The 16,112-nt window shown below is 38.9% G+C and overlaps 1 protein-coding gene across 4 annotated transcripts in view; it reads left to right on the top strand.

The window, feature by feature from the left end:
- Positions 1–16,112, top strand: part of LOC149315900 (chemokine-like protein TAFA-2) — a 139,801-nt gene that overhangs the window by 109,417 nt on the left and 14,272 nt on the right. For all 4 annotated transcript variants that reach the window (XM_089514397.1, XM_089514394.1, XM_089514396.1 and 1 more), the window contains one exon: positions 9,523–9,672. In XM_089514397.1, coding sequence (XP_089370523.1) covers positions 9,523–9,672 — 150 coding nt within the window. The remainder of the gene's footprint in view (positions 1–9,522; positions 9,673–16,112) is intronic.

The raw sequence follows: 16,112 nt of genomic DNA, 5'->3' as shown, positions 1-16,112 counted from the left end.
AACAAATCTAACAAGTTTTAAAGAAGCTTTGTTGCTTTGAGTAGCTAAGGTAGTGCAGGAACAGACCGGCAAAAAACACCAGCTTCCCGGTGGGTTGGGGGCATGGTATACACATGATGCATGCTCCCAAGCCGGCAGGAAGCCTCCATGAAGCTGCCTGGCTGTTTACACAGTGGCAGCTTTTCGGCGCTCTGGCAGTATGGCATTTAGATGCTGCACGCCGTAGAAGCACCAAAAAGCTGCAGTAGTGGCAGAAAGGGCGTCCTTTCTCTAGCGCAAAAAGGAGAAGCATTTTGCTGCTTTTTTTGCGCTTGAAAAAAGCCAGATTGGGGCTGTGGCATATGGTTGCCGTGGCTTTGATCTGGTGCTCAAACAGACAGATATGGCCATCTGTTTTGGCCTGAAGTGTGTGTCTACAGATTCTTCATAATACTGTTGGAAGCAGTATTTCATGAACATTTTAACTTGTACCTGTGGTCATATAGGTCTTTTTAATGTGAGATTTAAAAAATGAATGTTTGGAGTTTTAAAAAAGTCTCCTGGTATGCTGCACTGATTAACATTTCATCTGTGGTCATAAATTATTGTGCTAATTTTGACACATAAAGCCCCAAATGGTCAGAGAGCTAGGACTACTTCCTACACACGAACCTTTTCTATAATGGTGCCTTTTCCATGAAATACCATCTTCTGTTCTGTCCTCTGCATGCCCACTCTGGTTTATAGTGGTCAATTAAAGTAATATTTTAATCTAGGAACTGAGTGTTCGACTAGGACTCCAGGAGACCAGGGTTCAAACCTCTACTTAGTCATGGAAACCCACTGAGCAAACTTGGTCAAGTCTCAGTCTTAGAGTAAGGCAAACGCTCTCTCAGTCTTTGAGTAAGGCAAATCTTGCCAAGAGATCTGTCATAAGCTGGAGTACAAGGAACATAAGGGTTTGCTGCTGTTTGTGCAGATGAGTTTGTTTGTTTGTTTTTTAAAAAAACATTTTAGTTATGGATGTATTTTTCTGGGTTTAAATACTGATTTTTTTTAAAAAATAAATTTTTGTTTTTAATAAGTGCCGCCAACAATCTACAGTGTAGAATTTATAAATGTTTAAAATAGCTTTGCACCATTGCATTCAGTTATTGCAATTTCTATACTTGTCTTCTGAAGTCTTGGGGCCCTTTCATACTGTGCAGTTGTAGCAGTATATTTCCATTTTAACTACATGACTGTGACTCATGGACTTATGGGAACTGTAGTTTGGTGTGGCACTCTGTGGATGGGAATTCTAAATACCAATCTTTAAATGACAAATCCCAGATTTCCATTGGATGTTGACATGGCAGTTATTGTGGAAGCATAGTGCTACAATTGTGTAGTGTGAAATGGCCCTTGGATATGTGTATCACATCCTTGTTGACTTACACTCGTAGTGACAGCTGAAGCTGCTAAGGTACTATTTTCAATGCCAAATGCTCCTTATTGCCGTATTAGTAAATAATTAGCACAGTAGCAAAGGAATGGCATGAAATATTCTGTCCCAGATGTTTATTTAAACTGAGCATCTGTCAGATTGCAGATTAAAGCTGTGTAGCTGACTGGAAGAATTTCCACATCATCAAACAGCCTTTTCACAGACAGGATAATACAACCTGTACTAAACACTGAATATGCAGCTCTGCATCACAGCACTGCAGTTTGAAAGCCTTGGTATTCCATGAAATCTCTTGTTTCACCTGACATGGCCAAAGGGAAATGGAGGCCATCCCATCTTCAACTAAACGGTAGCGCTCTTATCACCTTTAACAGAGAACCTCTGAAAAACTTGTGAACAGCATGAGAAAACCAAAAGCAACTTGATATATTAGTCATTCAAAATAAAATCTTAAATGCCTTGTGAAGAATCTTCCTGATTTCCATTATCTGAAAGAGCTGCTCTTAAATGCTCTTTTGACTAAAAACTTAAATAATTAACCATTTTAAAGTAGCATGTTGGATCCCTTGAAAAGGTATGAGGAAATTCTACCGTAAAACAAAACAGGACAAATGCAGAACTTTTTTTCTTTAATCGTTAATAAAAGATCATGCCATTAAAACACTCACTTGCTCTTCTTAATTTCAAAGCTGTTTTAATGTTTTAAAATGCTTGTCAGAATTGCAATTGAATTGCTTATGAAATGCTTTTAAAATGGTTATGTGGATTAAGAATGAGTAAATTCTTTAAAGAAATTGTGAACGGTTGCTTGCCCCCATCCCCATCTTTGCTAGTAGTATCAACTGGTCATTCAACAGGAACACCCCCACAGTAATTCACTGCCATATCCTGTGCAGCTAATAATAATGGCTGTATAGATTACAGCCTCAGCAGACAGGAGAGTTATCACAAATGCATTTGCATGAGTGCAAATGTTTTGTGGTAGTGGAGCCTCACCAGTGGTGTAGTTCACAGGATGCACATAATTTCCCACTTCCTCTTTTAATTGAGAGACCCATATAAATTCATCCTTTTGCACTAGAGATTCAACTTGAGAACTGATGTTGAAGATAACATCAAGTCTCAAGTTGACTCTTCATTGAAAAAGGACAGAGTCATATGGCTCTCTCCATTAAAAGAGAAAGTGGAAATTATATGCAAAAGGAAAATGTACATGGTGGAAAAAGAGTGAAGCCCTGGTTGAAAATTGCCCCTATAAGAATATAAAGTAGTTATGGAACTTTAAGCACAAGGAAGGCATGGCAGGAAAGGATTCAGAGCAAGAGTGATTGATACTATCCTTTGGACATAAGGTGTATTTTTTGCTGTACAAATGTGCTTGGAGATTTTGACAATTGCTGTAGTGTTGTGCTGGGTTTCCTAATTTGAAAAATGCAAAGCTGTGTGTGCTGTGGTGCCTGTGTTGTGTGGGGAAAGGAAGAGTGAAGTGTGGAGGATAGGAAGCCGTTACCTGAAACCTTATTTCCCAAGCTGGTTTAAAATACAAAACACTGTAATAAATAAAGTTGGCCCTCCATATCCATGAATGTTTTAACCACCCATGTATTGAAAATATTTTAAAAAATATTTAAGTTCCATAAAAGCAAACCTTGATCTTTTATGTAAGGGACACAATTTTACTATGCCATTGTATTTAATGGGACTTGAGCATCCATGGATTATGTTATCCATGGGTTTTGATAACATACTTTCTTTGGCCATGCTGCCTGGGTATTATACACCAAAGTTGTAATCCAAAAAGTGACTTTTCCAGGCTTTTCCCTCTTTATAGATGGTGAACTGAGACTGCTTAAGGCAAATTAATGAATAAATGTCTGTTCATGATTTGTGGTCAAAGTGAATCAGTAGTCACATAAGATAAGAAGACTTTCTCCCCCTTTTCTTTTGTCTTCAGCTTGTCCCCAATTCACTAAATATAGATTGCAAAGTCTTTGGAGCAGGTTTATGTCCGTTGCTTAATGCTGCTTTTGTGAAGCACTCTGCACATTGTTGAAAATATGTGCTTGTATCAAAAACAATCATTGCACTCAATGTTGGGCAGTAAAGTTACATTTCAGTCAATTAGTTAAAGCAGGAGTAGGAAATTTCAGAGAATCCAGGGGCATTTTCCATAAACCTGGAGGAGGATCTTGTTGGCCTCTGAAGGCCTGTCTATACTTTTTTTTTTTCAAAAATAAAAAAATAAAATAGGATGGCAGTGTTGCTTTCATCCTGGGGAGAATCATGCCTCTTAGTGGCTTCTGGGGGCCTGCCTCTACTTTTTTTTAAAAAAACTTTTTTGCAAACCTAAAAAATAAAATGTTTTTGCAAAACAGCCTTGTGGAACACATGTGATTCCTGCCCCTGAATTTAAGCAGCAGAGTGTGAATTCTTTCAAAGGCAGATTGGCTGATAGCCCTCTAGATAAAACCAATGAACTGGATCAAAGCAGAAGGTTAGATAAATGTTGAACAGGAAATGTAAGCTTACTCCTTTTGACATGAGGCTACAGATCATGTGAGAGGTTATGCTGACATTATCCATAGGTGAACTCACCAAAGGATTCTGCAGAAACAACAAGCAAGAAACTGAAATGTTAAATCAACTAGTTGAGAGGAAGCTTTAAAAGAACAGCCAGAATGATTGAGAATATAGGAGTTTGAGAGAACTGAGTAGAACTTTTCAGCCAAACTTGTCTGTCATCTTAACAATGGCCCCAAATATTCCAAAGGAGTTTCTGAAAAGCTTTTTGCCAGTGTCAACAGGGGGATAAGGTGGGGAAATTGGACCTACTTATCTTCCTCCCTGATCATCCAGTGGGCAGCAGAGAGTACAGAAAGAAAATAGGTTGGAAGGTGAACATAATCACCACTGATGAGAGCCTGAGCAATTGTCTGGCTTTAGCTCTAATACAGAAAAGGTCTATCAAGCTTATAAAAGGTATCTCCTTTGTACCAAAGCACAATAGTACAGAGTCTCCTTCATTAATATTTTCTATCAAGATCTTTGAGAACATGTACAATATCCATCTTTTAAACCTCTAAGGCAGTGTGCTCAAGGGGGAGATGTAACACTTCAGAAGTTTGAGAATTAGTTTACCAAAAGGCTCTCCAGCTATATTGTTCTTTATTTCTCCATCCAAGCGTGCTTATTATGAGATTATAGGATACCGATAAGTGGGGGTGTGCACACACAATAACATAAAAATCAGCTGAAATATTCAGTCAGTTCTGAAACTTTGGAACACACTAGTTTCAATAACTGTTTCAGAACTCAAACTTAATATATTTTGTATTCACTTTTACTTTGAAAACAAAACCACAAACGGATAAATGACTTTCAACAACCATCAGAAGTATATTTTGTTTGGCTGGGGTTACGATAATTCGAGTAACATTTTGCTTTTGGTAACAAGTTGAAAATACAGACAAACAAATGCCTTCCATCAGTAAACCCACATAATGCAAACAAGACACCAGACATAAATTCAAGAATATAACTGTCAACCATAAATGCAAAAATAATTTTAAAATTAATCACTTAATGAATGATTGCAAATGACCAGTTGGAATGTGTGGTGCAGTGTTAGAGACTGATTGCCTGGACCCTGACTAGACCAGATAGCCCACATTTGCCATGGAGTCTCCCCCCTACTCCACAAAAGTGAAATATTTCAGAATCACAAGATGTTAAGGCTTGATCAAGACATTTAAACTTGCTTTTTATTTACTTCTCCCATAAAGACTGATGTGAGTATAGCTTAGTGGTAGAGCACATGCTTGACAATCAATATTCCAGGTTCATTTCCTGGTATCCTCATGTAGAAATGAACAAAAATCCTGTCTGAAATCCTGGAGGGCTACTGCAAGTGACTGCAGACAGTACAAAGCAAGATGGTCAGATGGTTTGAGCTGTTTGTTAAAATTTACTTTTAACCCATAATTCGTTATATAAATTGTTGCAAAGTCTTCCAAAGTAATTTGTTACTGTAAATGGCACAAAGTGGATTTAAAAAAGAATAATGTTACATTATTTTACCAGAATTACATTGTTTTTTGGATCTTGAACTTTTGGTGGAGGGAGTATTTTAAGTTCCTTTTAAGGAAAAAAAATGAAAAGTTTTTTAAAGTCAATTTTTAAAAGAAATGGTCCAAATATGTTTTTAGCTCTCAAAAATGATGAGAAAACGAAACAAGGAAACTATGGGGCTCGATAGACGGGCAGCTCCATGCCACCTCTCTTTGCCCCGCATTGTTGCCGCACCAACCAAACAGCACCGCAATGATTAGCTCCCTGCCAGGAGTAAACAAAAGCTGCCAAAAGCAGCTTCCTGGAAGGGGTGCGATTGGCATGCGTGTGCGCCCCGATCGCATCACTTCCTGCCAGCACCATTTGGGTGCTGTGTGATGCTCACACCATCATGGTGCCACCCACGTGGACAGCGGCCAGCCATGACAGCAGTGTCTTTGCATATTAGGGCTACTGGGCATGTAAATGCCCAGCCTCATCTAGCCCTAGTTCATGCTGAGGACGCCACAAAGTGCCCGTTTGTATTGGGCCTATATTTATTAGTTGGAAAGAAATCCATAATGATGATAGTGTGTCATTGTGATTCCCTCATTATACCCCTTCCCAAAGCTACATGTTACAGGTAGCACTGCTAATAGTATCATGATAGTTCCAAGTTTTGGATCTGATACTGGTCTCAAACTGATGGGCCAAAAGTTGAGGGCATGGCATTAACACGATGCATGGCCTGAACATGGCTGGAAGGTGAGCCCGCCTCAATCTGGAAGAGTCAGGCCAACAAGGAGCAGAAAAAAAAATCTCCTTTTTGGCGGCCCAAATCAGGACTAAGTGTGTGTGGTTGCTGCAATCCTGTCACGAATTGTGGCAGTGCAGACCTGATAAAGACCTTTTGGGCCATCTGTGTGAAGCCATAGTGTCAAGTACCATGTTGCTAAAGGCTCATGGATACGTAATTGCTGACAGTTTGGGTCAAGTGGCATCCATAAAACTGAAATCTTATTTGATCTTCATCAGTAGCATAGAAGATAACTTAATTCCATGGATACATGACAGATCCAAAGACCAGATAGGATTTCTGAATTGTAGATTAAACACCTGACATTTGGAATAAACTTTGATCATATGGACACTTACTAGGGGTTAAGTCCCATGACCTGTGTAGAAGTTACTTCTTTGGTAGACATGCCCAGTATTGGGCTATTAAAATTAACCAATTACAAGAGAACTATACCTTAAAAGCTGCCTGCTCATATGCCCAGAGAAGCCTTTGACTCAGAGTCAGTGTAGGTTCTGCATTAGTACTAGTGTCATTTGGCTTTATTTATTATTATTTCATGGACATTTTATACTAATGAACCATCACTTTCATTTCTGTGCATAATAATTACACAATTACCTAACCTGGAACTATTTAGTAATAACATTCCTGGCCATAAATTTGACTCCCTCTTTTAAATGCTGTCATAATTCAGTTTTAATGAAAGCTTTTTGGTATGCAAAGAAAATGGACTTCAGTGCAAGTATAAGCCGAAGCAACTTGTTATAGAGTAAACGATCCCATACTCCATGGTTAATGAGATTTAGTGTGTAATCTGAATAAGCAATGATTGCTTGGATTTAGTTAATGATGGCTGCTGGCAAGGATTCTGAATTGGTGCTTCTAGGAATCATAGAAAAACACAAAAACACACTAAAATCCACAGTGAGTATCTGGTCATTTGTTGGTGTATCTCGGAGTGATGCTGCAAACAATGAGGGGAGACAGTGAGGATGTTTTATGTGGTCAGAGTGTAAGAGCAACTTGAACTTAAATGAAAATAGATGGACAATTCAGGTGGTCCTCCAAATAATGGTTTGGAGCATCAGTCTCCAACCTAGCAGCTTCCTATGTATGTTGAATTATGAAGTCCTGACTCTTTACTCAGGATTTCATAATTCAACATACATAGCTGTTTTCAAAATAGCTGTTTTCCTCCCTTACAAAAAAAAAAACAACCCTAAGGTAAGGGAGATGAGATCAGTACAATATATTTGCCAACCTGCAGAATGCTGAGTTAAATATTTTGGAGTACAATATTTTGAGAGATATAATGGAGCAGATGGTCCTTGAATGAAGCCCTCACAGTGAGATGGAGATACAACTCTTTAAATGAAGGATATTCTAACAGTAATAAAAGGCAAATCTTTTGAGCTGAATAAAAAGTTTCACAGTTGATTTCTCAAGAGCCAGTTTTAAGACTGCTTTATTTAGTATTTTTGTTGACAGCTTTAGTGATAGAAGTAAGAATACGTCCATAAAATAACAATTAGAAAGAAAGAACAGTCAATTCATTTGGGAGCTGAGAAAGTATACATAATGTATTGGATAATTCATGAACTGAGCACCAGAAAGAGAGTAAAATTTAATAATGTAAAGTGCAGAATCATGCGCTATAGAGCACTTTTGATACCTGCTGGAAAGAACACAGAGCAATAGAGAAGACCAGAGGGTCTTCAGTTAAGTTATATAGCATCCATGAACTGCAAAATATGAGGCTTTTTAAGTAAGACAAATGTACTTCTGGGTGGAATCCTGAATCCTGTTGTTACCATAAGCCTTAAAAGTGGATTTAAATTAAAGCTTAAATAAAAGCAGAAGAAAGTAATAATGGCGCATTACATACGCGCACAAACTACGCGTGGAGCGTGTATTAGGGTTAGGAAGGGGCGTCACTTCCTGACGCCCCAGCCCTAATATGCGCTCTGTGCGTAGAGAATGGTGGCGCTCTATGCACACAGGCGCCGTCATCACTACGTCATGACCGCGCCGCCTCCAAATGGGGCGGTGCGGAAGTGACGTGGGGCCGTGCGAGGGTTCCTGAGGCGCCCTTTCTGCAGCCCCAGAAGGAGCTCCGTTTCAGAGCTCCTTCCAGGATTTGCGTCGCTGGCACAGCCTCTACATGGCTGCGTCAGCGATGCAAGGGAGAAAGGGGCTGAGCAGCCCCTTTGTCCGTGTCCCCGCCACCATCGGGTGTCCTTGGGGCATGAAGCCCCAAGGACACCCCTTTCCAGGCCATGGGCGATTTGTAACTCGCCAATAACAGTTAAAAGGACTAGAAGTGGACAAAGACATATTCAACTTTTATAGTAACTAGTTCTGGGGAACTCTGGTGCCTTAAACTCTTCCAGTGTTAGAGGGTGCAAATCATTCTGAGTTTCTGGTAAGTCTTGGTTTGAAGCAGTGTGGTGGAAAACTGCAGCAAGTGTGAGGGCCAGTTTGCTAGGCACTTTCAAGGAGCTAGACTTGACTGCAAAAGGTTCCAACAGCTTTGGTGTTTTTTTTTTAGAGAGCTATCCTGATATCCATTTCTAGATCTAAAAAATCCCATTCCCAAAACTACCTAATCCCCTCATTTAAAAATTAATCAGTGTGGTTGTTTTGGTCAATCCCCCCCCCCCAAAAAATAACCATCCAGAAAGCCCCCAGACACATGAAAACACACAAAATACCCCCATTCCACTCCAACTGAATAGTTGGTATGCCAAAGTACCTTTTTTATGGCTTGTACCACATTATACTAGGCAGATGGTGTTCTGGTAGAGTGTATGGCAAGGTCATCCTACCTGTGATCTCTACAAAGTTTGTTGAGATAACTTTATATGGACCCATATTTTACCTATTCTAACTTAGCACATTTTGCAATTATTACTATTATTATTAAAAATGAATTCCTGGTACCAGCTGGTCTTTTAAAGTTAACTGAGCCCTAGCTGCCCAGTGACAATTTGTGAATGGTGTGTTTAAATGTTGTGCTACTTCTTACTTTTTGTGATACCTGGTTGCTGAGAAATGATGTGCAATTTTGGGTCCTGTATAGTATGTTCTCATTAATGGGGAGGGATTTGAAAATTATTTGCCTTTTTCATTCTCTGTTTAGTTAATTCCTCTAAAACTCTGTCACCATATGTTCAGAGTTGTACTGCCTATTTGGTTCTGAGTTCATAATCCCATATCCTTGTGCAATTTGCCATGCTTTCCTTCTCTGCAGTGCACATAGAGCCTGGCACGTGTGAAGTCATTGCTGCCCACAGATGCTGCAATAAGAACAAGATTGAAGAACGGTCACAGACAGTGAAATGTTCCTGTTTTCCAGGTCAGGTGGCTGGGACCACACGTGCTGCTCCTTCATGTGTAGATGGTAAGTGGAGAGATCTGTGAATTGATATGAGTGCAGCTGTGGAATGAATGAAGAGACATAGCCATAGCTCTGGAGCCTATAAGTCTGGCTGAGTGTATCTAATCAGAGATTTACATCAAACACTTCAAGCCCTATAGTTTAAGCAAAGTCAGCTATACATTTAGATGCAATAAACACAATCAGTAATAATCTGCTCTTAGCAGGATCTTTATGAAAGTATAAAACACTTTCTAAATGGATCACATTTATTGCCATTTGGCAGCTGATGAATGTGAGCTTGAGAGACTAACTCTGATAGCTCATTTAACTTAGAATAAAATTATATCCAAATAAACATAAATACTATCAAGTGCCAGTGATAGCTCTTGGTTATCAAGCAAGCCATGTCTACCCAGTCCAGCCAGTTTCAAATAACCCTATATTCTACAAAAATTTTCCTCTTTAAGTACATATAAGGAAAACTCCTGTCTGAAGACCTGGGCAGCTGTTGCTTGCACAGCTAGTGTAGTCTAGCTGTGTTGGACTACAACTTCTGTCCTTCATAGCCCTTGCACCTTTAGTTAAATTTAGTATATTGACTTGTTTAAGCCTCTAGGGATGAGCTGATCATTCTTCAGTAGACTTTCTTATGTAAACAAATGAGCTAACCCAAGAACCCAGGAAATTCCCTCCCCCCCAAATTTCCAATCTGCTCACTCAGTATATTGCTCTTCCCTTCTCCAGTTGCCTTCTTTCTCCTGTTGGCCAGATGTTAATGGATGTCATGACAAAACTTCAATTTGGGACAAGATATAGACTGAAAATGGATTAGGAAAAAATACGGAAATAGATAGGAGAAAAAAAGAGGATTGGGACCATCATTACTGTTTGTTATTATTTCAGACTCCATCAACTGCAAAATATCTTGTTGGAATAGCTCTGTAGCAGTCCAGTTTTACAGACAGGCATTGGGGATTGATTATAACTTTCATGGTGAATTCAAAACTTGGTTGTGATTTCCACTTAGTTATGCCACATCTAGTTCTAACTCATCTGCTGGTGGCATGTGCAGAGTCTTAAGGTTCTCTAGTTTCTACCAAAGGCTCCAAGTGTTTTCTTTTTGACTGTTTACAATGTATTTCCATGCACATATCTTTTCAGGTATTGCTTTGACAGATTTCTTCGGGGAATTCTGTATTAGACCAGGTATGGGATTAAGTGTTTTCCCATAGCATTGTGATTTTAGTTCCTCTGAAGTCAGGATCTATAGAATGGCAGATGAACTTAGCTTGTTGCCTCAGAATCATAAGTGAATACTGTAGCAATTGTTATGCCCTTGTCTGATGCAGCAGTTCCTAGTCTTTTGTATCATACATCCCCACAAGTTGTTCTACGAAAGAACTGAGTTTCACCACAAAACTGCATTTTCCCCAAGGATAACATTTATATGTTGACAGACATTCTGCTATTATGCTCATTATTTACATTAGAAATAGACTAACGTTATTAGGATTAAATACAAATTTAAAACATTCTATTACCGGTAATTAAAATTAAAAAATTTTTTGTTCACATTTATTCCCAATACTGCTGTGGCAACAATTATATTAGTAGTTAACACTGGTGGCGCAGTGGTTAAATGCCTGTACTGCAGCCACTCCCTCAAAACCACAAGGTTGCGAGTTCAAGACCAGAAAAAGGGGCTCAAGCTTGACTCAGGCTTGCATCCTTCCGAGGTCGCTAAAATGAGTACCCAGATTGTTGGGGGCAAATTAGCTTACAGTTGTAAACCGCTTAGACACTGCTTAGGCGGTATGAAGCGGTATATAAATTAAGCTTGTTTGTTTTGTTTGTTTGTAACAATACTGTTGAATTTAAAAATTTACTGCTACAGCAATGGTTAAAAAGAAAGATAATACATAAAAACTTACAGTATTGAAAATGAATTTTGTTTCTATGAGTAAAAAAGTCAAAAGTAATAATTCTATAATTTCTTCCCCCTCCTTATTTTTAAAAGTTTATTTGTGAATATTGGAACACAAAGTATTAGACACATGAATAAATTTAACTACAGTAACAGAAATAACTAACTAATCTGATAAAATCATCTCAGTACTCATTTAATTCAACGTGTCTCTCAAAAACCTTTTGATTTGTGATAAGATACTCCAGTGTGATTGACTATTTGTTGAAAAAGGTATAAATATGTGGTAGATAGAATTGAAATGTTCTGGTTGTTTTAGTTCATGTAAACACCTGTTAGTTTGTGCAAGATTTTCTAGAACACCAATTGTCCAGATTCTGTTCACCCACCCTACTTCTGCATTCCACTAGTGGTATGTGTGCAACTAATTGAAAGCCATGGTCTGGTGGATTGTTGTTTGATTGTTTGCTCTTCCTAGAACCTAAACAGACCAGGAGTCCCAAGCCAATCTCATCACTTTTTTTAATAATACAGTGGGGCATATGAAGCATTAATATTGTCTTCACAGATCAGGGTTGGTCAAGATGTGCCGTTCCAGATATTATTGGAATGCAGCTTCCATGAACCTTGCTAGCCCTACCAATGGTGGGGAATCCTGAGATAATCCCACAACATCTGGAGGGTTATACTTTGTCCACTCTACCATAGAGACTTATTGTAATAGTTGATCTCAAATAGTATATTACCCATTTTATAATATAGTGTTAAGAGTACAGTAGATCCCCAGCATTCTGTGCAGTCATGCTGGCCACATGATCACAGAGTTGTCTTTGACAACACTGGTTCTTGGGCTTATAACGGAGATGGGCACCACCCCCTAGAGTCGGGCACAACTTGACAACCTTGTTACAGGGAAAACCATTACCTTTTTTTAAACCCACAATGTATAAATTCAAGTGTGTGTTCTGCCCCCCCCCCCCCAAGACAAAACAGGACACATCGGCAGAGAAATGCAGCATATGTGGAATAGAAAGACTAGATAGCAGACACAATCTCTTGGTGCTATTTTAAAAGTCTGTACTATAGTAGATTTTGATATCTTAATTGGCCAATTAATTGGTTAGCATGGCAAAGTTAATCAACCCCCTCACTGTGAAAGAGACCAATGGATTTTTAATCAGATGGCTTTGAAATAAATGGCTTCTGGGTTGAAACTTTAATTACTTGACTTGGCCAGCCTTGGACTTTGAAACCAATATTTAATGCCCTTTTATGAATGCTTTTTAGATTCCAAAAGGGACTCGTATCACAGAGCTATGTCTCCTTTTTTATTGGTTTGATATCAAAGGCTGCCTGGTCTAAAAGTTCTGTTGATTTTATTTTAACTTTTTACTCAGGGGAAAAAAAACTGTTACTGAAATTTAGGTATGGGATACAAGAATAAAAACACACCATCTAATCACCTGTGCAAAGCACTAAAAAATAATAATAACAAATTCTAGTCCATCTATATTTTATTGCACTGTGTCATTCTGGATCTATCTGAAGTGGCTGGAAGCCTCTGCTGGTGCATTATTGATTGGCTTGGCAGCTTGGCGGGTGCAAATGGATTTGTATGTGATGCCAAGAAACTACTTAAAAAACACAGGATACAATTCCCATGAAAGGCTGCATCCCCAGGCAGCTCACCAAGGTGCTTACTATAGTGTGAACAAAGCATTTTCCCTAAAACCATACATTGAAATTTCATTGAAATGATCATACAGGCATGAGCTACAGCGCAGACATAAAGTTCTCACAGATACTCAACAGACCTCTGCAACTGAAGTACAAACATAACAGGAAAAGAGATTTCCTGGGTTTCTAATGCATTACAATATTATAAAATGGTTATTACCTTTGTACCACTTCATCTTTCAATCTGAAGTGATTTTATGGAATGATCAGAAGCATTCTAACTTCTCAGGTAAAAGGTATCATTGATACAGGTTCTTGAAAGTAAATGGAAGGTTGATGGGGAGAAGGCCTCATGCATAGAGATCAGATGAGGTATGTGTGCTCATAGCAAGCAAAAGGAAAAGATGCAGGGATGCTGATATGCTTCTTCACATGTGACCTTTTCTCCATGTACTGTGGCTTTCTAACTTATTTACACTTCAGAACTGACATATTGTCGTCATACTTGTGTTGTCCAGAGACAAATGAATATTTAGAGGGCCCAGATGATAAAAAAAGTAGTGCAGTGATCTACTGACAGACAGACAAGTTGGCTGCAGGAAGTGTACTGGGAGGAGAGGTAGGGATTTGGTGAGAAAAGAGGCAGCTTACTTTGTCCTCTTAGCAGAATGGCAGGCAAGAGTAAATACAAGAATATTTAGACCAATATCTTTAGTCTTTATCCATTCCCCTTCTAACTAGTCTCCTAACCTCTAGTCCTCAGCAAGGAGACCAGTCAGAAGGGGAAATGGAGAGATACTAAAGATATTGGCCTAATTACTCTTGTTAGGATGCATCTACACTGTAGAAATAATGGAGTTTAGCACCACTTTAACTGCCATGGCAGAATCCTGGAGTCTGGAGTCTTGTGAGGCACCAGAACACTTTGCCAGAGAAGGCTAAAGACATTGTAAAAATACAAATTTCAGGATTCCATAGGACAGAGCTATAGTTCTTAAAGTGGTGTCAAACTGCATTATTTCTACAGTGTAGATGTAGATCTACTCTGACTAGAGTAGATCCATTCAATCAGTGGGATTTACCTAGGTGTTGAACTCACCATTAAACAATTGATTCCATGGGTACACTGTGCTTGGGACAGCCAACAGATTGCCAGCTTTTTGTATATATTGAGAGGCTCAGGGGAGGGCAATGACAAACCTCCTTTGAACAAATCTTGCCAAGAAAACCCCATGATAGGTTTGTTTTAGGGTTACTATAAATTGGAAACAGCTTGAAGGTACACTGTAACAATAGGAAAATCAAATAGCTGGATTTCTAACTGGGTTTTGAACTAGCTAACCAAATCTTTGGCTCCGCTAATCCAGTTGTCTGTAAAGTGGAACACTCCATCCTTTCACATTGCTTCAGTGAAATGGCCAGTCAACTGATTTAAAATATTCCCATTAAATAGGGAGTTTCCCTTGGGGAGAACCACCTCCCTCTGAAAAACTTTGAGAGGATAGTGATTCTGTAAATTAATGTTGTTGTTGTAAATATATTCACTGTATTTGTGAATAAATTAATGTTGTTGTAAAGTTTTAGAAAAGTTGTAGAAAAGCCTCAGAAAATATCAAAACTCTTGCCTTTCTTTCTTTCTTTCTTTCTTTCTTTCTTTCTTTCTTTCTTTATCAAGACCCAATATAAGGAAGGCGGAGTTCTCAAACCTTCAACTCACCACATAAGAGAAATTCCAAATTGTCAGTGGAGTGGATCCAACAGAACATGATGCTAGATTAAACACAGACATGCACAGACAGAGAAACAGAAACACACACCCCAGAACAGAAGAACTGAACATCTTATTTGCTCAAGTTTTTTTCATTATGTTTTATTTTAAAAACTGCTATCTGTGAGTTTATTCAGATGATGACGATGATGATGATTACTGTTTTTTGTGTGGTTCTATTCTATAACCTGCTCAGTGGGATTTGGCTGGAGAGCGCCCGACAAATGATTTCAGTAAAATAACTATATGAATTTATCCTGTCTTATGCATTTGGACTCCCAGCTAGAATAATACAGTAGGCACTTGGTATTCGCTGGGGTTTGGTTCCAGGACCTCCCGTGGATACCAAAATTCATGGATATTCAAGTCCTGTTAAATGCAATGAATAGTAAAATGGTGTCCATTATATAAAATGGAAAAATCAAGATTTGCATTTTGGAATTTGTATGTGTGTGTGTGTGTGTGTGTTAATATTTTCAAGCCATTGATGCTAGAATCCATGAATATGGAGGTCTGATTGTATAGTGTTTGGTGAGGCATTTATACTATGCATACACCTGCGGTTTACATTGGACATATGTGACAAATTACTTTCCAGTGACTCTTCTTAGATATGCTCCTGAGCCACAGGTTGGCACTTCATGTACTTGCAAAACTGATCATCAGGCTTCTGTGCTCCCTCCTCTTTACTTCTGCATCAAGCAAACCAGAATCATCTGCCTTGTTAACAAGATGGAGTTTAAACTAACCAGAATTCCCATGGTTAAGGCTTGGTTAAGAGAATAGCATGGTGTAGCGGTTTGAGCATTGGACTATGGTTCTGGAGACCAGGGTTCAAATGCCAGCTCAGCCATTAAAGCCCACTGAGTGACTTTGGGCAAGTGACACTCTCTCAGCATCAGAGAATGGCAATGACAAACCCCCTTTGATGAAACTTGCCAAGAAACCCCCATGATAGGTTCACCATAAGTCAAAATGACTTGAAGGCACAGAGCAGCAGCAGCAGCAGCAACAACAAAAACAAGACTCTGGTTAATTTAGAATATGAAATGGAAGTGGCTGCCTGAAGGGGAAGATTGAGTATGTGAACCT

This window comes from Sceloporus occidentalis, unplaced genomic scaffold (genome assembly GCF_023333645.1).
Source record: "Sceloporus occidentalis isolate IW3139 unplaced genomic scaffold, rSceOcc1.0.p SCAF_3, whole genome shotgun sequence".
NCBI classification, from domain to species: Eukaryota; Metazoa; Chordata; class Lepidosauria; order Squamata; family Phrynosomatidae; genus Sceloporus; species Sceloporus occidentalis.
The sequence above is the reverse complement of the archived record's forward strand: the minus strand, read 5'-3'. Positions and strand labels throughout refer to the sequence as shown.